The sequence below is a fragment of the Gopherus evgoodei genome, chromosome 2, assembly GCF_007399415.2.
Source record: "Gopherus evgoodei ecotype Sinaloan lineage chromosome 2, rGopEvg1_v1.p, whole genome shotgun sequence".
In the NCBI taxonomy this organism is placed as follows: domain Eukaryota; kingdom Metazoa; phylum Chordata; order Testudines; family Testudinidae; genus Gopherus; species Gopherus evgoodei.
This window is the reverse complement of record NC_044323.1, coordinates 124,706,716-124,732,059: the sequence shown is the minus strand read 5'-3', so window position 1 is coordinate 124,732,059 and position 25,344 is coordinate 124,706,716. Positions and strand designations below refer to the sequence as shown.

General features: G+C 40.9%; 1 protein-coding gene across 1 annotated transcript in view; it reads left to right on the top strand.

Annotated features, from left to right (window-relative positions):
• NDUFS6 (NADH:ubiquinone oxidoreductase subunit S6) overlaps positions 1-24,763 on the top strand; it is a 31,855-nt gene extending 7,092 nt beyond the window's left edge. The window contains exons 2-4 of the mRNA XM_030551640.1: positions 6,697-6,750; positions 21,953-22,075; positions 24,613-24,763. Of these exons, the coding sequence (XP_030407500.1) occupies positions 6,697-6,750; positions 21,953-22,075; positions 24,613-24,681 (246 nt within the window). The 3' untranslated portion in view covers positions 24,682-24,763. The remainder of the gene's footprint in view (positions 1-6,696; positions 6,751-21,952; positions 22,076-24,612) is intronic.
• Positions 24,764-25,344: the final 581 nt, after the last annotated feature.

Below are 25,344 nucleotides of genomic sequence, written 5' to 3'. Positions count from 1 at the left end.
ATAGTGTGCTGGGAGAGAAGCTGAGCCCTAGTTAGAGGGTGGGGCTTCTCTGATTAGGGGTCCTGTAAAGGTAGCCAGCCAGTCAGGCAGCGGCACAGGAGCCAGCACGCAGAGCTGTAAACAGGGGAGTTTGGGTGGGAGTTTGCAAGGGGAATTTGGGGGAAGACTCAGAGAGGCAGGAGAGGAACAGACAGGCAAGTGAAGGGAATGTGTGGTGTTCTGTCAGTGTTTTGGTACTTCTTGTGGATTTCTTTTGCTGTGAGTAGTGGTGTTTTGGTTTGATTTGTGTTTCCCAGACTTACAGGATTTATGTGGGAAAGCTATGACAGATACAGAGGCAGCAGTGGTAGTGACCCAAGCAGTGGAAGACACAATGAAGATGACTGGATGTGGAAGCTGCGGCATATACCTGATATTGGAGGGGGTTCCTGAGAAGAGTTTTGTCTGCATGAAGTGCTGCCTGATGGAAGAAACGATCCAAGGATTGGAGATGCAGCTGGAAACTGGTTGAGTTTAGAAGGGGGGTTGAGCAGATGATGGAGCAAAGACATGAGGCGGCTGAAGGGAAAAGCTCAGCCTTGCAGATGGAAGCATCAGCAAAGAACTCTGATGGGAAACTGCTGGATGAGGAAAGTGGACAGTGGAGGCATGTGACTAAGAGAACCAGGCAGAGGAAAAGATGGGCCAGTGAAGGAGAGAGAGAGAGCTCAGGAACAGGTTTTTGGAGTTGGAAAATGAAGAAGGGGCACAGCAGGTGGTCACTGAAGGTGAGAGGGCAAGGGAGAAGAGCAGCTAGTCCTATAGTAAGAGTGGAAGAGTCAATGGAGATAACAACACCAAATATGAGTCCCAGAAGGATACAGGATGTGTTGCAGAGGATTACAGGGGAGAATAGGAATCAAGAGGACTTGCAGCCAGAGGGAGCAGGGGATAGACCGGAGAATCGCACCATCACCAGGAAAAGGCAGATCTACATGATTGGGAGCTCCTTACTGAGAAGAATAGATGGGCCTGTAACCAGAGCTGATCCAGAGAACAGAAGGGTGTGCTGTCTGCCGAGTGCTAAGATATGGGATGTGGAACTGAAGAGGATCCTAATGGGAGCAGGAAAGAATCCACTGACTGTCCGTCATGTGGGAACAAATGATATGGCTAGATTCTCACTGTAACATATCAAGAGAGACTATGCCAGACTGGGGAAGACACTTAAGGACGTCGAGGCCCAGGTGATCTTCAGTGGGATTCTGTCTGTTCCTAGAGAAGGGCAACAATGGTGTGACAAAATGATGATGATCAACAGATGGCTCAGGCAGTAGTGCTATAAGGAGGGCTTTGGGATATATGGCCACCGGGAAGCATTCATGGACAGAGGACTGTTCTCTTGGGATGGACTTCACCTGAGTAAGGGGAAAAATAGACTTCTAGGATGGAGGCTGGCACAACTGATTAAGAGAGCTTTAAACTAGGAATTGTGGGGAGATGGTTGGGAGATGTCCAGGTAATCTCCACGCTGGAATTTAACATTGAGAGGGAAGAAAACAAAGTAAGAAAAGTTACAGCTGTGCGTAGCAGAATGGACATAAAGAGGAAGTGTAGATACCAGTCTAATAGGTGATACTGGTGGTAGAATGTCTGGGCCTAATCGGGTAAAGAATGTGAGCGAAGCCAAACAGCAAAAATCAAGATGTTTGTACACCAATGCGAGCAGTCTAGATAACAAAATGGAGGAACTAGAGTTACTGGTACAGGAAGTGAAACCAGCTATTATAGGGATAACAGAAACATTGTGGAATAGTAGTCATGACTGGAGTACAGATATTGAAGGGTATGTGCTGTTTAGGAAAGACAGAAATAAAGGCAAAGGTGGTAGAGTAGCATTGTATATCAATGATGAGGTAGACTGTAAAGAAATAAGAAGTGATGGAATGGATAAGACAGAGTCTGTCTTTGCAAAAATTACATTTGGGGAAAAAAGCTACTAGAGCCTCCCCTAGAATAGTGCTTGGTGTGTGCTACAGGCTGCCGGGATCTGATTTGGATATGGCTAGAGACCTCTTTAATATTTTTAATGAAGTAAATACTAATGGGAATTGTGTGATCATGAGAGACTTTAACTTCCCAGAAATGGACAGGAGAACAAATGCTAGTAATAAAAATAGGGCTCAGATTTTCCTGGATGCAATAGCTGATGGATTCCTTCACCAAGTAGTTGCTGAACCAACAAGAGGGGATACAATTTTAGTTTTGGTGAGTAATGAGGACCTCATAGAAGAAATGGTTGTAGGGGACAACTGTGGTTCGAGTGATCATGAGCTAATTCAGTTTAAACTAAATGAAAAGATGAACAAAAATAGATGTTACTAGGTTTTTTATTTGAAAACGGCTAACCTTGAAAAATTAAGGAAATTAGTTAGGGAAGTGGATTGTACTGAAGAACTTGTGGCTCTAAAGGCGGAGGAGGCCTGGAATTACTTCAAGTCAAAGTTGCAGAAACTATCAGAAGCCTGCATCCCAAGAAAGGGGAAAAACTTCATAGGCAGGAATTGTAGACCAAGCTGGATGAGCAAGCATCTCAGAGAGGTGATTAAGAAAAAGCAAAAAGTCTACAAGGAGTGGAAGATGGGAGGGATTAGCAAGGAAAGCTACCTTATTGAGGTCAGAACATGTAGGGATAAAGTGAGATCGGTCCAACTCTACATGGCTTTTGGCCTTGCAAAGGGAATTAAAACCAATAGTAAAAGGTTCCATAGCCATATAAATAAAAAGAAAACAAAGAAAGAAGTGGGATCACTAAACACTGAGGATGGAGTGGAGGTTAAAGATAATCTAGGCATGGCCCAATATCTAAACAAATACTTTGCCTCAGTCTTTAATGAGGCTAATGAGGAGCTTCGGCCTGGTCTACACCGCGGTGGGGGGTTTGATGTAAGATACGCAACTTCCGCTACGGGAATAGTGTAGCTGAAGTCCATGTATCTTATTTTGACTAATTTCCCATCCTCACGGCGTGGAGGTAGATATTACCATATCTGAGGTAGAAGCCAAACTCGAACAGTTTAATGGGACTAAATCGGAGGACCCAGATAATGTTAATTCAAGAATATTAAAGGAATTGGCACATGAAATTGCAAGCCCATTAACAAAAATTTGTAATGAATATGTAAACTCAGGGGTTGTACTGTATGACTGGAGAATTGCTAACATAGTTCCTGTTTTTAAGAAGGGAAAAAAATGTGATCCGGATAACTACAGGCCTGTTAGTTTGACAACTGTAATATGCAAGGTCTTGGAAAAAATTTTGAAGAAAAAAGTAGTTAAGGACATTGAGATCAATGGTAATTGGGACAAAATACAACATGGTTTTACAAAAGGTAGATCGTGCCAAACCAACCTGATCTCCTTCTTTGAGAAGGTAACAGATTTCATAGACAAAGGAAACGCAGTGGATCTAATTTACCTCGATTTCAGTAAGCCATTCCCCACATGGGGAATTATTAGCTAAATTGGAAAAGATGGGGATCAATATGAAAATTGAAAGGTGGATAAGGAACTGGTTAAAGAGGAGACTACAATGGGTCATACTGAAAGGTTAACTTTCAGGTTGGAAGGAGGCTGCTAGTAGAGTTCCTCAGGGATCAGTTTTTGGACCAATCTTATTTAATCTTTCCATTACGGACCTTGGCACAAAAAGTGGGAATGTGCTAATAAAGTTTGTTGATGACACAAAGCTGGGAGCTATTGCCAATACAGAGAAGGACTGTGATATCCTACAGTCAGATCTGTATGACCTTGTAAACTGGAGTAATAGTAATAGGATTAAATTTAATTTAGTGAAAAGTGCAAGCTCATGCATTTAGGGATTAATAACAAGAATATTTGTTATAAAGTGAGGATGCATCAGTTGGAAGTAACAGAGGAGAAGGACCTCGGAGTATTGGTTGATCACAGGATGACTATGAGCTGCCAATGTGATATGGCCATGAAAAAAGCTAATGCAATCTTGGGATGTATCAGGCGAGGTATTTCTTGTAGCTGTAAGGAGGTGTTAGTATCATTATACAAGGCACTGGTGAGATCTCATCTGAAATACTGCGTATGAAGTTCTGGTCTCCCATGTTTAAGAAGGATGAATTCAAACTGGAACAGGTACAGAGAAGGACTACTAGGATGATCCGAGGAATGGAAAACCAGTCTTATGAAACGAGACTTAAAGAGCTTGGCTTGTTTAGCCTAACCAAAAGAAGGCTGAGGGGAGATATAATTGCTCTCTATAAATATATCAGAGGGATAAATACAAGGGAGAGAGAGGAATTATTTAAGCTCAGTACCAATGTGGACACAAGAACAAATGGATATAGATGGGCCATCAGGAAGTTTAGACTTGAAATTAGATGAAGGTTTCTAACCATCAGAGGACTGAAGTTCTGAAACAGCCTTCCAAGGGGGACAGTGGGGGCAAAACACATATTTGGTTTCAAGACTAAGCTTGATAAGTTTATGGAGGGGATGGTGTGATGGGATAGCCTAATTTTGGCAATTAATTAGTGTTAAATATGCCCAATGGCCTGTGATGGGATGTTAGATGGGTTGAGATCTGAGTTACTACAGAGAATTCTTTCCTGGGTGTCTGGCTGGTGAGTCTTGCCCACCTGCTCAGGGTTTAGCTGATTGCCATATTTGGGTTCAGGAAGGAATTTTCCTCTAGGACAGATTGGCAGAGTCCCTGGGGGTTTTTCACCTTCCTCTGCAGCGTGGGACACAGGTCACTTGCTGGAGGATTCTCTGCACTTTGAAGTCTTTAAACCATGACTTGAGGACGTAGTAGCTCGGACATAGGGTAGGGGTTTGATACAGGAATGGATGGGTGAGATTCTGTGGCCTGCGTTGTGCACACTGTGAGTGTGATCTGGGATAAAATTCCTTCCTGACCTCACATATGGTTAGTTCTTGAGCGCATGAGTACCTGAGAGAGTAAATGCTCAGTGCCACCTCAGAGCCTTGGCCCAGTCCACCAGTGTCTCATCTCCAGCTGTGGCCATCCCTGATGTTTCCAAGGACTGAGATATTAAAAAAAAAAAAACAACAAAAACCCAGTACATTGAAAGGGGTAGTGGGATCCTTCCCTGAACACCTGCCAGTAGCCAGCTGAAACCTTGAAATAATAAGTCACCACGACCAGATGATGTTCTCCCAAGAGTTCTGAAGGAAATATGAAACGGCAGAACTACTAACTGTGGTATGTAACCTGTCATTTAAATCAGCTTCTGTACCAAATGACAGAAGGATAGCTAATGTACACCAATGTTTAAGAAAGGCTCCAGAGGTGATCTTGGTGATTACAGAACAGGCCAGTAAGCCTAACTTCAGTACCAGGTAAATTGGTTGACACTATAATAAAGAAAAGAATTATTAGACACATAGATTAACATATGTTGGGGAAGAGTCAACATGGCTTTTGTAGAGGGAAATCATGCCTCACCAATCTATTAGAATTCTTTGTGGGGGTCAACAAACATGTGGACAAGGGTAATCCAGTAGATATAGTGTACTAGGACTTTCAGAAAGGCTTTGATAAAGTCCCTCACCAAAGACTTTTAAGCAAAGTAGGCAGTCATGGGATAAGAGGGAACATCCTCTCATGGATCAATAACTGGTTGAAAGATAGAAAACAAAGGGTAGGAATAAATGGTTAGTTTTAACAGTGGCGATAGTAAATAGTGGTATCATCCAGGGATCTGTACTAGGACCAGTACTGTTCAATATATTAATACTTGATCTGGAAAAGGGGGCAGACAGTGAGGAGGCAGAATTTGCAGATGAGACTCAAGATAGTTAAGTCCAAAGTAGACTGCAAAGAGTTGCAAAGGGATAAATTGATGGCTGATAGGTCCATCAGTGTCTTTTTAGCTAAGAGGGTAAGGGATACAACAGCATTCTCTGGGTACGTCTACACTACAGGATAAATTCGAATTAGCTTAAACCGATTTTATAAAAGATATTATAAAGTCGATTGTGCGCGTCCACACTAGGCACATTAATTCGGTGGTGTGCGTCCGTGGTCCGAGGCTAGCGTCGATTTCTGGTGCTGTGCACTGTGGGTAGCTACTGTAAAAGAATGAGGCCAATAACGTCGATTTGCATCCACACTAACCCTAAATCGATATAGTAATATCGATTTTAGCGTTACTCCTCTCGTTTTGTAGGAGTACAGAAATCAATTTAAAGAGCCCTTTAAATCGATATAAAGAGCAGTGTAGTGTGGACGGGTGCAGCGTTAAATCAATTTAACGCTGTTAAAATCGGTTTAACAGCGTAGTGTGGACCAGGCCTCTGAGTGTCCCTAGCCTCTGATTACCAGAGTGGATGACGATGATTGCCTATTCCATTCATTCCCACTGAAGCACCTGGCTTTGGCTGCTTTCAGAAGATAGAAAGGCTAGACGGACCATTAATCTGACTCAGTATGGCTGTTCTTATGTTCTAAATTGTATCATTTGCCCATTTGAAATATTTTGTGGGAAGTGATAACTCTGCCCTCCATCCCTAGGCTCAAGATGACAATGAGCTTGAAGCCCAGAAAGTCAATTTCACTTTTCTTTTGAACTGCCAGCAGATTGTTATTGTAATTTAAATATTCATATCCCTTAGTCATGGTAACTACTTTCTAATTAAGATGCAACTTATTTTGTATTTTAGGTTTATGAAGAAAATGACTACAGGAAGGTTCGATTTGTTGCTCGACAAAAGGAGGTAAAACACATAGTATCTAGACTCTTCAAGATATGATTTTAATTTTCTTGGTAATGATGCCTTAAATATTTAGGTTTATCAAAATAAATATTTTTAATGTCCACAATTTTTAAAATGTGTTACAAAGTAGAAATGAAAGATCTGTTTTGCGTTGTCTTTGAACAAGTTGCTCATCCAGACTTTCGCTGATGTGTACTACTTTGCTTTGATGTCAGACTGCTTAAATGCTCCTCTGTTCCACAGCTTTGATCTAGGAGGTTGTCTACATGTGGAGTTATTCAGGAACAAGGCTCTCTTATTTTGGAAAAAGTGTATCCACATATGTAGTTATCTGGAATAGTAGCATGACTAGACAAACCTTAAATGTGTATTTACTAATGCCTGCTCCCTCAAATATTGTTATTCTGGAGAATTTCCCCTTAAACTTTTTAAAACTTGTGTATATTAGTTAGTAAATTTCAGTTAATAACAGTACATTTTATTCCATCTACTCAATGAAGATCAAATTCTGCCAAACTGTCTTAAATCCATAGATTAAAAGTAATCAAGCGATTAGATATTTGATACATAGTTATTATTCGAATTGTGGTAGCACTTATAGTCCCCAATGACATGAAGCCACTATTCTTCTAGGTGAAGTAAAAACACACAATGAGAGAGTAACCACATTCCATACAGAATTTTAGTACTATATTACTGTTTGACTCTCCTTTAATAATGAATGATCTTTCTGCGGAAGCTTACTTTGTCTTGATCTTTCCAGCAGCACTTCCAAATAGAGCAGTAATAGTATTCTATTATAGCAGGGGAGTGGTCACGATTTGCTTAGTTAAAATGACATAACATTTTCCATTACAACTGACTTTTCAGTTGTTTCAGTTGGTTGAAAACTTCCTATGCTCTGGCTGAGCCTAGAGGCTGACTTGTTTTTGTAAAGTTGAGCCAGAATGTTTCATCTGTTTTTCTGAGCATGACAAGATTGGTGAAAGAATTGGAAAACGTACCTTATTACTCAAAGAACTGTTGTGATAATTGGACCTACAAATTTACTCGTTAGCTCAACTGTAAAAAGTGAGTGTAAGTTCATGAGATGTCACAATAACCTGTAACAACAAATATTAACGTGAAGAGGTGCAAAAGTGAGACAGACTGAATTAGTCCAAACAAAAAATTCTCCTGATACGACTCAAGGACTGTGTTAAGATCACATCTGGTAACAAGAGAAGTGTAGAACCAGAATTGCTGTGTATAAAACTGGGTCTAATTGGTGGACAAAATAATGAGAGGATGGGCTATTCCACCTATCATTCCCTTTGGGGGTCCTTAAAGAAAGCTTTTGGGAGAAAAATTGGTTACTGGAACGACATTCACCATCATGGCTGCCATCCTCCCACCCTTTGGTCTCCTTGGACTCACGATTAGGATGAAGACGGTCCAGAGAGAGAGATCCTGAGCAGACCAGGCCAGGAAGAAGGAACCAAATAACATTGCTACCTCCACTGGCTTAGGCTGAATCCCAAATACCACCTGAGATGTGAGACTTTTTCTCACCCTCACCCCACTTGTCTTCTTTTTCCTTCCCTCCCTGATTTCTTCTCTTTTACTATTCTTTTCCCATCTCTCTAAAAAGAGTCTGGCTTAGTCTGCTAAGACTGTATTTTACAACACTGCTATAAGCCAGTGACTAGCAAGAGGCAGCTAAAAGCGATGCCTTAAATAGCTTGATTCTCGTATGAGTTTGCCAGGCCTGAGAGTGGCTGATAAGACTGTGCTGTGCCTGCATTTCTCCAGCAGTAAGGTTGCAAGTGAAAGTCAACACCAGAGAGACAAGGTGCAGCTTCTATCTTTGAGGTTCTTTTTCTTTCCCCTTGTGTGTGTTTCTTGTTTTGTTGTTTTAGGAAACAGGATTCGATTTAACAACAACAGCAATAACGACAGCTCCAACCTATCTCTACTAAATTCTTATTTCCCCAAAAGGAGAGTTATTACTATCTTTAATACCACCTAAAAGATTGTCAAATAAGGATTTTTTTCCTTCTTAAAAAGTGTCCAGCTAAAGGGAACAAGAGAGCATGTTAAAATGAAAGTAATTTTTAATACTTTACTTTGACTGTTTTCCTACTTTTCTGTATCATTAATAAAAAGTTAGGAATTTGAATAGTCTGTTTGCCATGGTTCTAAGCAGGCTGAGGTCTCTGTATACCAAATCACCAGCCTGGTTTAAAACTGTTTAATGTTGGACAGTGATTGGGTTGTATTGACACCTTTAACTGTTTGGGCTCATATATTCCATCTAAATTAATGTAACAGTGCTCAGTCTCTTTAATTTAACAAAGAGAAGGTCTATAGGTACCAACATGAGGGGAAGAAATTTGACAAAGGGCTTTCTGTTCTGGTGGACAAAGATATAACAAGATCTAATGATTGGAAATGAAACTAGACAAACTCTGACTACAAAATATGGTGCACATTTATTACAGTAAGAGTAACCATTTGAACAATTTGTAAATGGTTGTGGTGGATTTGTAGTTACTGGAAATCTTCAAATCAAGACTGTATTTTTTTCTAAAATAGATACTGTAGTTCAAACAGGAATTAATTTAAGGAAGTCCTGTGGTGTGTTTATATTGGCCAGTGGGATGGTGAGGTGGTCAGCCTTGTTGATCACAGTGATTCCTTCTGGCCTTATAATCTCTGGGGAAAAATGGGAGTGTGAAAGGAATACATGTTTTGGGCAATCCTACTGCCTAAACAGATAAATTGGAAGCTGAAATTTGGCAGGAAATTAGTTTCCACTGAAGAGAATTCTCAGCCTTATTTCAGCAGATATAGACTTTGATTTCACTATTTTCTAGATAATTGAAACTGGGTTCCGACCACGTGCAGTAACTTTTTAAGTGTGCACTGAAGAAGGTTGGTGGCATGTGCTTGTGCATTAAGTTAGATTCACAATGTACAGTCCAATCAATTTAGGCTCTGATCCTACAGACACTTAAGCATGCACTTAACTTTAAGTATGTGTGCAAATATATGCAGGATTGGGGCCTTAGAGTCAGGGCTGAAGCAAAAACTTTCATATACAGTATATGGTAATTTAGGGGCTGAGAAAGGGTTCCAACTGATCTTGAAAAGTACACAGTGCAAACAAAAGCTCCCCTGGATCCTATATGGTGCGCGAGATTATGTGGGAGCTGGATTGTGGTAATTCAGTGCATTTTTTGCAATTTGTTGGAAACCTGCAAAACTTGGAAGTCATACAGCCTGAAGATTCTATAGAAAAACTTATTTTTAATATTATATATGATGATGAATAGACTTCATTGGGCCCTGTTGCTGTTGAGCTGGCATACAGGAATAAAAAAAGATGATATATTATAGAACACTTTATTATGAAGCTTCTGTAGAAAATCTTTATAAAAACAAATATCTTCCCTCTTCTCTCCTAGTAATTCAATTCTAAAAACAAGTTGAGACCATTAAGGCTGCATGTTTAAGCACTAAACATTCATGAAATACCACAACAAAGGATGCATGTGAAACTTTCATTCTGTTCCATGTGAGGATGCATTACAATAGTCCTTAATTACATAATTTTTTCTACAACCTTAGCTGCATGGGTAAAGTATCTGTAGTATTGTGTGTGCTAGAGTCCATGAATGTTATTTATATGAAAAGTACTCAGAACACTAATTAAGACAATATATTACAGATTAAGTACAACTGAAATAATAGGGAAAATGTGCTGCCATTTATAGGGTTTTAAAATGTAATTACAGCATTAAATCAGGCCTCAGTTCAGGAAAACAGTTAAACACATTAACTCTACGAGAGGTCCTATTGAAGGCCAATGAGACTATTTATTTGCCAAAGTTACCAGTAAGTACTTACTTATTTGCTAGATTACTAGAGAACTGGGTCCTGATCCTGTACACAAAATGATATCAGTGGGATACTTGTGTATGTAAATGTTTGCAGGATGGGGCCTTAGTTCATTAATGTATCTTACAGTAAGTACAGTGTTACTACAGAGGAGTGAAGTTCTTGAACAGCCTTCTAATATTAGTGGGGACAAACAACCTAGCTAGTTTTAAAATGGAACTTATTAAGTTTATGAACAGGATTACATGACTGTGTTGCCTGTGTTAAACACCCTTGCCCACTGAGGTAGATGTTGGAGTTCACAAAACAAGCCCTTCAGACTTTTTCCTTTTAGTAAAACTAGTGAACACCAGACATGACATTCCTAATATTTTTAAGGGTAAAGAAAAGAAACAGATTTGGGGGCCTTCTTTATACATCTTTGTTTTAACCTTATTCCCAGATTCTGGACCTTAGCGTCCAAAATTTGGGGGTTAGCATGAAAACCTCCAAGCTTAGTTACCAGCTTGGACCTGGTACTGCTGCCACCACCCAAAAAATTAGAGTGTTTTGGGGCACTCTGGTCCCACTGAAAAACCTTCCCTGGGGACCCCAAGACCCAAATCCCTTGAGTCTCACAACAAAGGGAAATAATCCTTTTTCCCTTCCCCCCTCCAGATGCTCCTGGAGAGATACCCAGACACAAGCTCTGTGAAACTACGCAGAGTGATTCCCCCTCTCCGTTCCCAATCCTGGAACAAAAGCACTTTCCTCTTCACCCAGAGGAAATGCCAAATCAGGCTAGCAATCCAACACACAGCTCTCCCCTTGATTTCTTCCTCCCACCAATTCCCTGGTGAGTACAGACTTAATTTTCCTGAAGTAAAGAAAAACTCCAACAGGTCTTAAAAGAAAACTTTATATAAAAAAGAAAGAAAAAATACAAATGTTCTCTCTGTATTAAGATGATACAACACAGGGTCAATTGCTTAAAAGAATATTGAATAAACAGCCTTATTCAAAAAGAATACAAATCAAAGCACTCCAGCACTTATATTCATGCAAATACCAAAGAAAAGAAACCATAGAACTTACTATCTGATCTTTTTGTCCTTACACTTAGAAACAGAAGACTAGAAAATAGAACTACTTCTCCAAAGCTCAGAGGAAACAGGCAGACAGACAAAAGACTCAGACACCCACTTCCCTCCACCCAAAGTTGAAAAAATCCGGTTTCCTGATTGGTTTTCTGGTCAGGTGTTTCAGGTGAAAGAGACATTAACCCTTAGCTATCTGTTTATGACAATCTTAGAAAAACAAAATTAGATGCATGCCCATTTTAAAATAAATCATAGCAGGATCACCTTTAACTTTCATTTTTGTTGCTCTCCACTGGACTCTTTCCAATTTTTCCAAATCCTTCTTGTAGTGTGGGGTCCAAAACTGGATACAGCACTCCAGATGAGGCCTCACCAATGCTGAATAGAAGGGAATGATCACATCCCTCAATCTGCTGGCAATGCTCCTACTGATGTACCCCCAGTATCCACTGTAGGTTATCAACCTCACTTGGCAGGTCTTCAGTGGTCATACAACCAAAATGAATCCCTTCTGGGATAGGCAGTTTTGTGATTCCTTTGCTATCTGCCCTCACCAGCATCTTCTACCCTGGCTCTGAGCCCTTTTAAATTAAACCCTTTGCTCAGGCTTCCAAATAAGACTAGTTCCCCCTCTCACTTCTCATGACTTACACCACTTTGCCAGTGGTGGAACCCAGGAATGCCCATTATTCCAGGTTCTAACCCAGAGACCCTATAAACAGCAGCCACATACTGCAGACTTCAGTTCATTGCTGCTGCTTCCCTGGACATCTTCTCACCAGGCCTCTTTATCTTCTCCCTTTACCTTGGGGTTTAAGTTCTCAGGTCTTCTCTCTCCCAGCTTCAGCTGGTCTACCCAGGGGATCGCTCTAAGTTACGTGAATAACATAGGTGAAGTCAACATACTTAGATCAACTTACTGTGGTGTCTTCACCATGGTGAGTCGACTGCTGCCGCTTCCCCGTTGACTCCTCCTGCGCTTCGTGCAGTGGTGGAGTACAGGAGTCGATGGGAGAGTGCTTGGGGATCAATTTATCGCGTCTAGACTAGATGTGATAAATTGATCCCTGCTGGATCAATCGCTGCCCGCTGATCCGACAGGTAGTGTAGACATACCCTGAGGGCTTGGCTCCACTGGAGAGTTGCAGCACTGGTGATGGGGTTACAGCGCTGCAACTCACTCTGTGTCCACACTTGCAAAGCACAGCCAGCGCTGCAACTCCCTGGCTGCAGCGCTGGCTATACACCTGGTCTGCTTGGGGTGTAGCGATTCCAGCGCTAGTGATGCAGTGCTGCTCATCAAGTGTGGCCATCAAAAGCGCTATTATTGGCCTCCAGGGTATTAGGGGGTATCATAGCATACCTTTTCAGCCACTCTGCTCATCGTTTCGCACTCCACTGCCCTGGGCTCAGGTGACCTGCTCTTTAAATGCCCTGGGAATTTTAAAAATCCCCTTCCTGTTTGCTCAGCCAGGTGTGGAGTGCAATCAATCAATCAATCACTGACCATGCCTCCATGCCCCAAACGAGCCCCAGCATGGAACACTTGTGAGCTGCAGGACCTCATCAGTGTTTGGGGTGAGGAAGCTGTGCAGTCACAGCTGCGCTCCAGCTGTAGAAATTATGGCCACATATCAAAGTCCATGTTGCAAAGGGGCCATGAACGGGACGCGTTGCAGTGCAGGGTTAAAGTAAAGGAGCTGCGGAGTGCCTATTGCAAAGCCTGTGAGGGAAACCGCCGCTCAGGAGCTGCCCCCACGACCTGCCGTTTTTACCAGGAGCTGGATGCGAAACTTGGATGTGACCCCACTGCCAATCCGAGGACCATGATGGAGAGTTCAGAGCAGGGAGAAGAGGGGGAGGGTGTAGAGGAAACTGAGAGTGAGGCTACTGGGGTGGAGGGAGACACCCCGGAGTCCCAGGAGGCATGCAGCCAGGAGCGTTTCTCAAGCCAGGAGGAAGCTAGCCAGTCGCAGCAGCTGGAACTTGTTGGTGAAGAAGAAGCAGAGAAGCGGGTTCCCGGTAAGCAGCTTTTATTTTAAGGATGGAAATGTTTTGGGAGAGGAGTGGGGGGGGGGAGTTATGGCTGCATGCATACATGTCTAGATGTGGAATAGCCCATTGATTTGGTCTATCACGTCTCGGTAATCGGCCTCGGTAATCTCTTCAAAAGTTTCAGCCAGAGCATGGGCAATGCGCTTGCACAAGTTTATAGGGAGAGCCACCATGGTCCTTGTCCCAGTCAGGCTAACGTGTCCGTGCCACTGTGCCGTGAGGGGTGGGGGGACCATTGCTGCACACAGGCAAGCTGCATAGGGACCAGGGCGGAATCCACATTGCTGTAGAAGACCCTCCTGCTCTTCCCAGGTAACCCGCAGCAGCGATATATCTGGCAGTAGAAAATCCTGTTGAAAATGTAGGGATAGTGTTCAGTGCAGGTCCCCCCCCAGCTGCTCTCTGCTTTCCCCAATGCACAGAAACCCCAGTGAGCTAACTCAAGCAGCTCCCCTTCCCAGGTGAGTCACGGTAGAAACATTGATTGGAGGAGTAACTGCTGTGGCAATTATGGGGGTGGTGTTCAGTGCACTTTCCCCCCAGCTGCTCTCTGCTTTCCCCAATGCACAGAAATCCCAGTGAGCCCTGACTCAAGCAGCTCCCCTTCCCAGCTGAGTCGCGGCAGAAACATTCACCCCATTACTCACCATGTCTTCGCTGCTGTGGCCTCTCTGTGCTATGTTTGCTATGTGTAAATGATGCCACAAATAGTCTACCAACTCCTTCACTATGATTATAAACAATGCAGCCTCTGTATTAAATGTTTCTATTTCTGTTTTTTTTTAAGTGTCCTTGAATCCTCTGGCCCTATCACAGCCTGCTGAAAGACTACAGAACTTGAGGCGGAAACCAAGGAAAAGCAAAGAAGATTTGGTGAAAGCAGTTATGAATCAGTATGCCAGAGAGAATAAGAGGCTGCAGGACTGGAAGGAGAAAATGTATCAGTGAGGGAAACACAAAGCAGGAGAAAGGAATTGGCTACCAAGAAAAGCACAAAGCAGCTGATGAGCCTCCTGGCACGCCAAACGGACTCGTAGCCATGCAGGCAGATCACTACCGTGCTAACCCCCCCACTCCCAAAGCTCTCTCCCTTGTGCCCCAGTGTTTGCTCAAAACCGCCTTCTCTAGCTTCCTGGTTCTTACCACCACCAGCTGCCCCCAACACCTGTACATTCACCTACCAGCCCTGAGAACTACGACCCTTACCCTATGCACTCAACCCCCATCACCATGCAGCATATTAATCCTGAAGTGCAGTAGGCATTGCACAGCAATCCAGGCAGGACATATTCAAACCTCTGAATGTACAGTTCAGCCCCCTGCCCTTTTATGTACTGTATTTTGAATAAATGATTTCTTGGCTTTTAAAACATTTTTTATTATTGCAGAAACTGAAAAATACTGTAGCACAAGGGAAAAACAGGCACTGCAAATCATTGTAACCACTGCACTTCACTCCCGTGCAAGGCACCAAACATTACTGTTGGCTTTCAGCCTCAAATTGCTCCCGTAAGGCATCCCTAATCCTTGAAGCCCTGTGCTGGGCCTCTCTAGTAGCCCTGCTCTCTGGCTGTGCAAATTCAGCCTCCAGGCGTTGAACCTCGGAGGTCCATTCCTCACTGAATGTTTCACCCTTCCCTTCATAAATATTCTGGAGGGTACAGCACGCGGATATAACTGCGGGGATGCTGCTTTCCCCCAAGTCTAGCTTCCCATAAAGACACCTCCAGTGTCCCTTTAAATGGCCGAAAGCACACTCCACAGTCATTCTGCACCGGCTCAGCCTGTAGTTGAACCGGTCCTTGCTCCTGTCAAGCTTCCCTGTGTACGGTTTCATGAGTCATGGCATTAATGGGTAAGCAGGGTCTCCAAGGATCACAATGGGCATTTCGATGTCCCCTACTGTGATCTTGCGGTCTGGGAAAAAAGTCCCAGCCTGCAGCTTCCGGAACAGGACACTGTTCCGAAAGATGCATGCATCATGCACCTTTCCAGGCCATCCTGTGTAAATGTCAGTGAAACGCCCACGGTGATCCACAAGCACTTGGAGAACCACAGAGAAATACCCCTTCTGATTAATGTACTCGGATGCCAGGTGGGGTGGTGCCAGAATAGGAATATGCGTCCCATCTATCGCCCCTCCACAGTTAAGGAAACCTATTTGTGCAAAGCCATCCAGAATGTCCTGCACGTTCCCCAGAGTCACGGTTCTTCTTAGCAGGATGCAATTAATGGCCCTGCAAACTTGCATCAACGCTATTCCAACGGTCGACTTTCCCACTCCAAACTGGTTCGCGACCAATCGGTAGCTGTCTGGAGTTGCCATCTTCCAGATTGCAATAGTCACCTGCTTCTCCACTGACAGGGCAGCTCTCAATCTCGTGTCCTTGCGCCGCAGGGTGGGGGCGAGCTCAGCACACAGTCCCATGAAAATGGCTTTTCTCATCCGAAAGTTCTGCAGCCACTGCTCGTCATGCCAGACTTGCAGGACGATGTGATCCCACCACTCAGTGCTTGTTTCCCGAGCCCAAAGGCGGCGTTCCACGGTGCTGAGCACGTCCGTTACTGCCACAAGCAATTTAGTGTCACGCGCATCAGGCGAATCGATATCGTCGGACTCCTCACTGTCACTTTGGAGCTGAAGGAATAGCTCAACTGCCAAACGTGATGTGCTGGCAACATTCATCAGCAAAGTCCTCAGCAGCTCGGGCTCCATTTCTAACAGAAATCGCGCTAGAGACTCACAATGGCGCCAAACTGCTGGGATGGGTAGCAATGCACCACGAGGCATTGGGACAGGAAGCGGAATGACCCACACCCTTCCGTCCCCTTCCCACAACCCACAGCGCCAAAGTGGGACGAGGTGCTCTGTGGGATAGGTGCCCACAATGCACCACTCCCAACAGCGCTGCAAATGTGGCCACATTGCAGCGCTGGTAGCTGTCAGTGTGGCCACACTGCAGCGCTTTCCCTACACAGCTGTACGAAGACAGCTGTAACTCCCAACGCTGTACAAATGTTAGTGTAGCCATACCCTGAGATATACTTTGATACAACAGGAATGGAGTTGAAGCTTTTCCATCATCTTAAACTGATAGGTAATAAGGGGCCCAGTGAGGAAATTAGTCCTCGTAACTTGATATTATCGGTTAATAACTTCCTTGAGTTACAGCATCTGTGCTTTTACTTAACCCGGAAGTGGCTGGAAATTCTGGAACTTGGAAATACAGCCTTTGGAGTGCTAAACTGCAAAGCATATCTATTTCTTTCTCCAAAATTTTAAGGCAACATAATGGCTCATTGAGTGTTTCAGAAGTATTGATTTAAATATGGTTAAATATGAAGTAGTTTTAAGGGTTCACTTTATCTAGATTTTTAGAGAGGATGTTTCATATAGATGCTAACAAATCTGCTTAAGCAACTGAAAATACAAGGAAAGGAAAAGTGGTTTAGTAATCACATGAATAAGTAACATCCATGAATTCAAATCACCTATGTGAACAAGTAACTAACTTAATCATTCACTGCAGTCTGTAATACTGCAAGATAATTCATTGTACAGCTTAATTGAAAATAAGATAAGGACTTGTAAAACCACTACTTACCTTTTAAAATCTGTTAAAATGTTTTTAAACCTCTTTTTTTCCCCCCATCAGTCAGAAAGGTAAATCTGATTTCTCTCAAACAATTGCACATCTAATTGATGATAAATGTCAACAAAACCCTAATATTTGATCAAAAGTTAAGAACCTTCTGCAGACTCCTTAATGCTATTTTATTTTTTAACTTTAAGGCTAGCTTGGTCACCAGAATCTCTCTTGAAAGTTGTTGTTTACGAATTAAAGGCTTATTGAAAAATCTAAAAAAGGCATAGACGTTACATTTTAGAACAATGTGCATTTTTAGCTGTAATTTTCAGCCAGTATTTTCAAAAATAGCCTAACTTTAGACATCTGAATCAATATTTAGATACTTAAGTGGTCTGATTTTCAGTAGGAGCTGCTGAATGCTCATTACTTTGAAAATCAGGCCACTTAAGTCCATCCCTGTTCAGATAACTATGTATTTAAAGTGTTTGCTGAATCAGGGCTTTATTTATGTGCTTGAATATGGATTTAGAAGTCCAATTGTAGGCTGCTATTTTTGAAAATCTTGGGCTTTCAATCCACAGTATTTAGCAGTTTCTTAGGAAAATATTGGGAAACTTTCTCTTAAAAATGATGAATTGTTAATACAAACTAAAAATGTATTTTGTTGTAAAACAATAATGTGTGAATACCAAAGAGTCCAAAGACTGTCACAGTTCAGGTCAACTGCACCTGTATTACTCCTCTGTGGTTCAGCAAGTACACCCACTCTATGCTTCAGGCTCCGCAGCCAACACCTCTCTTGGGTGGAGACAAGTGTCCTGCTCTCTTTTGACGGGGATATTTCCAGGCAGAACAGTTCCCTGCCTTCACTGTGTTATTCCTAGCAAAGGACAGTATACCTAAGCAGGTCTGCTTGTTTCTCTCCTCAGATGGTACCCAGTATAATTGCCCCAGTTATGCTACCTCACTGCATTTTTAAGCAAGCATATTTTATTCTTAAAAGCAATACAGAGAAAGTATAGAAAAAAATAATAGAAGAACCACCACGCATCCTAATAAGCTTGCCAGAGATCACCTCAACTGCAATATGGGCTGTGGTAGGAGTAATCCTTCAACCATGGTTTTAAGTTAATCAAACCCTTTGCTCTGAACAAGAATAACCCATAACTCAGTGAGTCTCTCATTTATCCAGCTTGGCTCTTTGAAGAGACAGTGAAGAGGTCATTAGCCAGGCAATGGGTTCCTGCTCAAAGTACAGTTTCAGTAGGATGTACTTGAAGTGGGCCATTTGCATTTTCCTCCCCTCCCCCACCACCCAAGTATTTTCTAGGAAATGCACTTTACAAGTATTGTCCCCAAAGTGCTTTGAAGTGCCTAAGATCTCCCAGAGATTTCATTAGTCCTGCTAAAGTTCCATACAATCCCACAATAGTACACAAACCTTTGCATTTTCAATGCAAAGATCTGCTAAAATATTTACACTTAATTCAGTAAGGTTTGTCCAGTAGTTTACAGGACACTGTCATATCTGTCTCACTGATTAAACAACAAACTATGTATACTAGCTTCAAGTTGACCAAGAATAATGCTAATGTAATGTAGGAAGCATGTGTGAGAGAACATAAGCTATACTGTATTAGATTCTGCCTCTTGAACACACAAGCCCAATAGGAGTGTGTGTGTGAGGGGAGAGGAGGGGAATTATCCATATTCTGCTGCTGCCTTAAGGGAGAAAAAGAGATTGAGGTCAGAATTTCAACCCGAACTGTGCATTTCTCACCTTCTGAGTGTCTGGTTTTCTTTTCAGTATGAATGTTGTAAATTAAGAGATACATATAATTCATGTAGTAAGCATAAGAAGCAATTCATTAATGCTATTAGACTAGGAAAGGGGGAAAAATTGAAATATCCAGCAAGGGCAAGTATAACTGAGATCAGTTGCTTTACTTGTCCATGTTTGTCAGGTTAAAATATTATTACAGTGCATTATAAGAAGTCATTCATAATAACATACTAACCTAACTCATATTTGTGGCAGTGTGTGCCTCAGAACAGCATCCTGGAACCCCCATATTCAGAACTGTCATATAATTATATGTTTTGACAAAGTATGCCTTATGAGATAGCATTTTAAAAGTTTTGATCTGTTGAACATTAATGTCCTGTTGGATTGTATGGGTTATTATGGTATGTGAAGTTATGAATTTTTGTTATATGTGTGTTATTGAAATACGTTGTGAGGTTGGGAACACTCACAACCAGCCTTTCTGGTACAACAATGGAGCAGCCAGATGAGCTAATGGCCCTTTAAAGGGAATCCACGCTCACAATGATTATCCTAGGAACTGTATACAATGGAGACTTTTCAGAGAGAGCACGTAGACAATGGAGAATGCTTGACCAATGGGGGTGGACCTCTATGTCAGGAGCAAAGAACTTTCCAGCAAGCTGGAATAAACTGTAACAGAGGGGAAATGACATCATCACTTGGTCTCACTCCCCCCACAACTCAACACCTAGAAACAGATCTAGAGGACAAAGACTGGAAGGCAGAAGGTGTTCCTCAGCTGGAGAGGAATTCCAGGCTGTGTATTGTAGCTCTGTTAACTGTCTTGTACTATCTATCAAGATGAGATTTCGCTTGATTCAAATCCTATTTAGATTATAAAACTTAGAGTATGCTTATTTTTATTTTCTTTGGTAACTATCTCTGTTCTTTATGCCTACCACCTGTAATCACTTAAAATCTATCTGTAGTTAATAAACTTGTTTTATGTTTTACCTAAAACAGTATTTTGTTTGAAGATCTTGGGAAACCTCAGCTCAGGAACAAAAACTGGTGCTGCATGTCGTCTCCACATTGAGGAGCGATGGACTGGATTATAAATGTGTTCTGGTCAGGCTGGTACAGCTCGGGAATAAAGTTGGGAAGCTGGGGGGAATTGGCTGGAGCCTTTCTATTGTTAATTCATGAGTGGCTTGGAGAAGCATTCATGTAACTCAGCTGGTTGTGTCCCTGCCTGTGGATGTCTTTGTTAAATGCAGTACCTATCAGAGGTTTGCAGCTTGTCACAGCTAAACAAGGTGAAAGGGAATCCAGTTTGGTGGAACAGAGGGCTCCCAGTTTCAGGTTGCACCTCTGGAAAACCTGTCACATAGTCTAAGCCAAAAAATATTAAAATTGCAAAATGAGGAACTTCACTGGTAGTAAATCTGAAATCAAGGTAGCCTTGTAACCTTAATTCTCACCACCCCATGCATGTGCATTATGTTACTATCCTTAATTACTTGATCACTTACTGTTTTTTCCATATGCTCCATGCAGGTTGAACAGTACATGAGGCATAGTTGTGTAGGCAAAGGAAATTGTTGGGCGTTGACTATGTCAGAGAGATGGGTTCTATTCCTGCCTTTGCATCAGCTATACTTCAGAGCCATATTTCCTTCTGTGCTCCCTATTGCCTGTTATATGGAAGAGGCAGGACTTCCTCCATGCACACTTTCACAGTTTCCTAAGCCCTCCCACATTAACTGAAGTTCCACCCAACTTGTGCACACATACATAATGCCAGTGAGATTCTGAGACACTGTCTCAGCAAAGTTTCTGTATTTGTGGTTATTTGATCGTTTTAAAGTTTCAAATTTTAAAATGCAATCTAATTTTTGCATGTGTGTATTTGTTGGTAAATAGCTAAATCTTGTTTTGAGGCTATGCTAAAGCTTGGTTCAAAATGGAAATTATTGATTAACTTCTTTAGCTACCAAAACATTCAGTCTGGATAATTGATATGATTAGCTACATGAATTTTCCAATCTTGTATTAAAGAATTTATCTCCCTTTTGGTCTGTGAGATCAAAGTTAAAGCCTATTTGCTGTTCAGGAGATACTGTGTGTATAAAAATATGAATTAATTGTGTTGAATTCTATATTTGCTCATTTGAACTTATTAAAGTCAGTGTATGTTGTGTTCGGATTTGAGAGCAGAATTTGTTCCTTGGTATAAAAACAGAGTTCACACTCTAATTAGAAATGTGTGTAATCAAAGGTAAGTGGGCTGAGTCTTTGAAGAGTATACACAGTGGATTTGGGAAAGCCAGGAAAGATAGGTTTGTGACAAGATCATATTTTAATGCAGTTGTGTAGATCTAAAGTTATTTTTGAACTCTGTTTGTTTGCTTCAAGTTGAGGTAATTATTATTTGAAATGTCTATAAGCTATTTATAAAATACAAAGTTTCTGTTTCAGCTATATTCTGTTAAAGGAGTTCCTGTGCACGTCAGAATTCCTATATTAAAAAATCCCAATCTTTTTCCTAAGATGAAGGAGTTTAAACTGCTGTTGTTCTACTAAAGCAAGGAAATTTACCCATAGTATGGTAGAAGTTCGATAAGCTTTGCTTAATATTTAGTATATATTTAGTATTTAGTTTGTTCCCTTAAACAATCACCTTTGGTTATCTGTTCAATATTTAATAATGCTTCTTTTAAAAATTACTATGCAGAATTTGGTTTCTGAGGTACTCAGATGGTGATCTTCTGATGTGTGTCTTAGTGCAATGAACCTCAGGAAAAATCTTTACTCTTGTTCTGTTATTGCAGGTGAATGAGACCTTTGCTATTGACTTAATAGCAGAGCAGCCTGTGAATAAAGTTGAAAGCCGAGTGATATCATGTGATGGTGGTGGTGGAGCTCTGGGACATCCTAAAGTGTACATAAATTTGGTAACAAAACTTTAATCTCTTTTGCAATCCCCTATATCACATGTAGTATATTTTATTTACTAATTTATTTATGGTAGGTAAAATCACTCGCTCTTTTGATGTTTTGGCTTAGTGAGTTGCAAGGGAGGGAGTGACTGTCACTTTTATTATTTCTATAATAACATAGGTGTTTATGGCTAAACAGATAAGGATAAGGTTTTCTGCTCAGAAGAGTTTACAGTCTTAAATGACTGAACATGACGCTCATCTCAAATCCATTGAAATTAACAGGATCTTTCTGTTAATCTCAATAGGTTTTAGATTACATCCGGGAAGAGGAAGTGGAAGGAATGGCATGATCAAACAAAGGCATAGTGGAAAGTGAGCTCGGGAAAGATCAGCTAGGAAAAAATAATGCCTTATAAACAAAAAGTAGGAATTTTGATTGGGACATTTCTGTCCTAAATATCTATGCAGATTTATGATAGTCTCTCTCTTTTTCAAAGCAAGTATTTTCTTAGATATGCTTTAATTTAAAAAAAAAATCAGTTTAGTACTTGTATAAAATGCTGGTTTGACAGTTTTGAAGACGAAAATCCTTTATATATCCTAAGACAGCGTGTGCAGTATGAACTTCTCCTCACTGTCTTGCTGTTCATAAGTACTGACAGTTTCCTGGATGCTACCCTGCTAATGCATGTCATTTTAGAGGAACCATTTCTAAGTGTAAGTAGGATGTGATTACTGGTGGCCTGGTAGCATGTTGGGTGCTCGCCACATACACAAGACATAGTCCCTGATTAAGAGTTCACAATCTGAGTTTAAAATCTTTATCTCTATGTCCACTTGGTTTCTGGCTAAGATGACAATCAAGAACTCTCTTTTAAAAAAAATGTAATTGGTGGTTTTATTTGGTGTCAGCATTGTTGTGATTTTTCCCAACATGGGAAAACCCCATACGTTTTATGAAGAAAATGTATGATTCATTTTATAAGCATATTTATTACTCGCATGTGGAAAGGCTCAATTAGATCTAAAATTGAAAAGTTTGTGATTCTATAAATGAAACAAAATAATGGAATCCACAGTCTATAAGAAATATCTCTTAGATATGGTGTGAAAGATTGAGATGTTTTTACCATCTAAATTGCTATTTTAGTTCCCAGCCCATTATGTAGCTTTGGACTAACTAATGTGAGTATGATGAAAACTTTCTCAATGGATGTAGAGCTGAATGGACGGATATTTTAATTCACAGTTCTGAATTAAGTTGTCTTTTCTTCTGTGACTTAATTTTCACAATTTCTCCCTGTTTGTTTCAGTTCAGTGCAATAAATCACCTTTATAAATATATATTTGGGTAGTAATCTGATCTTCGGTTCTAATGGTGGAAAATTATTTTAGTTTCTGTATTTTTCCTCTTTTTCTTCACTTGAAATATCTGATAGTGAATCTGAGAGTTAAATCCATCTGGAGGAAATATCCAAGGAAAAGTTCTTCAGTCCCTTTTATTTAATTGCTAGTTAGCATAAAAGATTGGCATGTTTTTCTCAAGTCAAAGTCTTTGCTTGTCACTTATTTTTGTGGCACAATCACTGATGTTGATTTTTGCCATTAGTGGGGGCTGCTAAAGATGAACGGAGACTGCTCCTGAATGAACTTGATGTTGAAGAGCAGCTGGAAAGCCAACAACAAGTGCTTAGCTCTTACGGTAGCTTATGTTTTGAGGATGAGAATGTTTTATGGTCTGAGTTGAGTAAACAAACTAATTCTATCTTGGCTCTAAACAAACAAACAAATCAATTTTCTGCACTTTGAGATGAGCTCTCAAGGTCCTTTCCAGTCTTATGATTTTATAAATGCTTTTTATATTGTTACTTAACAACTCTTGGCTGTATTTGCCTGGACTTTTCACAGTAATCTTATTCTTCTTCCAAAGTTCCCCTTTAGAATGTCCCTCAGAGCTCAGCCTCTGAACTTTCCTTTTCTTTGTCAGCTACACTATAGGACTATGCAATTGTCCAAACTCCCAGTGTAGACATGTCTTAAGAGAGTTACTGTCTACTATTTTGAATAATCAACATATAATGTTTGTTAAATTCCAATCAGTGACATCTGTGCAAACCCAGTGAAGTTACTTTTTGAGGTAACTTTGCAATTTGTGGGGTTGCACAGGTGTCAGAGGGTCCAATTTGGCTTGAGAAACCTTTTACTGTTGATATACTGATAGAAATAACAGCTTGATTTTCAGATCCCACTTTGAGCTTATAGAGCTGGCATTTTTAAAAGGAGGAGAGAAATAACTTGGAAACTGGGCATGATATGGAAGTCAGACATGACCCTCTCAATGCCACTTCTAGTCAATTTTCAGTATGGATATCACAATTGAAATATGTAAAGTTAACTATATTTGAATCAGTATGTTAGTCATTTTAGGAAGAAGATAGGTAAATATACAGGTAATTTAATGAAGTGCAATTTTTAAAATCTACAATAGTAAAATAAAATTATACTTGACAAGTCTTATATTTTTTTATTGAGATGCTTTCTTTTTGCAGGACAAAGATACAAAAACTGGAACATGTGGTTACTGTGGACTTCAGTTTAAACAGAAACATCACCACTGAAAGATCATCCCTTCATGCCCTGCAGAATTCTGTCAGAATTTCAGTGTTAAAATATTAACAATAAATGAAATTTAAAAGCTCAGAGCCTTTATATTTGTTTTAAGAAAATATCTTGCCCAGATAGTGTTTCCATAGATTAAAACTTGAAAAACCAAGGGCTTGTCTACATGGTGAGGTAATGCACCCTGCAGGTTTGGGGGGTGATTTTTATAGAGCATTAACATGTTGCATGTTAATTGGTCCATGTAGACTCTACTGATGCACAGTAAAGTTTCCCTAGTGCTCTTTAATGTAGTGCATAGTACTATGTTGAGGCTTTCTTGAGAACTTTTAGTGTGCACCAGCAGAGTCTACATCATGGGAAGACCGTGGGCCAAATCTAAATCACCAGATGCTTTTGAACAGACCCCAAAATCTTTTTATTTACCTATTAATATTATTGTGTGGTTTTTATATTATTTTCTCTGGAATATGGATCTTGGCTATACCTTGACCAAGAAATTTGGACCTTGACAAAAATAATAGACTACCCCGGGTTTACATGGACCAATTAATACACAACACATTAGTGTGCTTTTAGAAATCCAAGCCCCGTAGTGCACATTATCCTACTGTGTAGACAGCCTTAAGTGTGTTTTGAGAGATGAATGTAAAGAAGTTTTG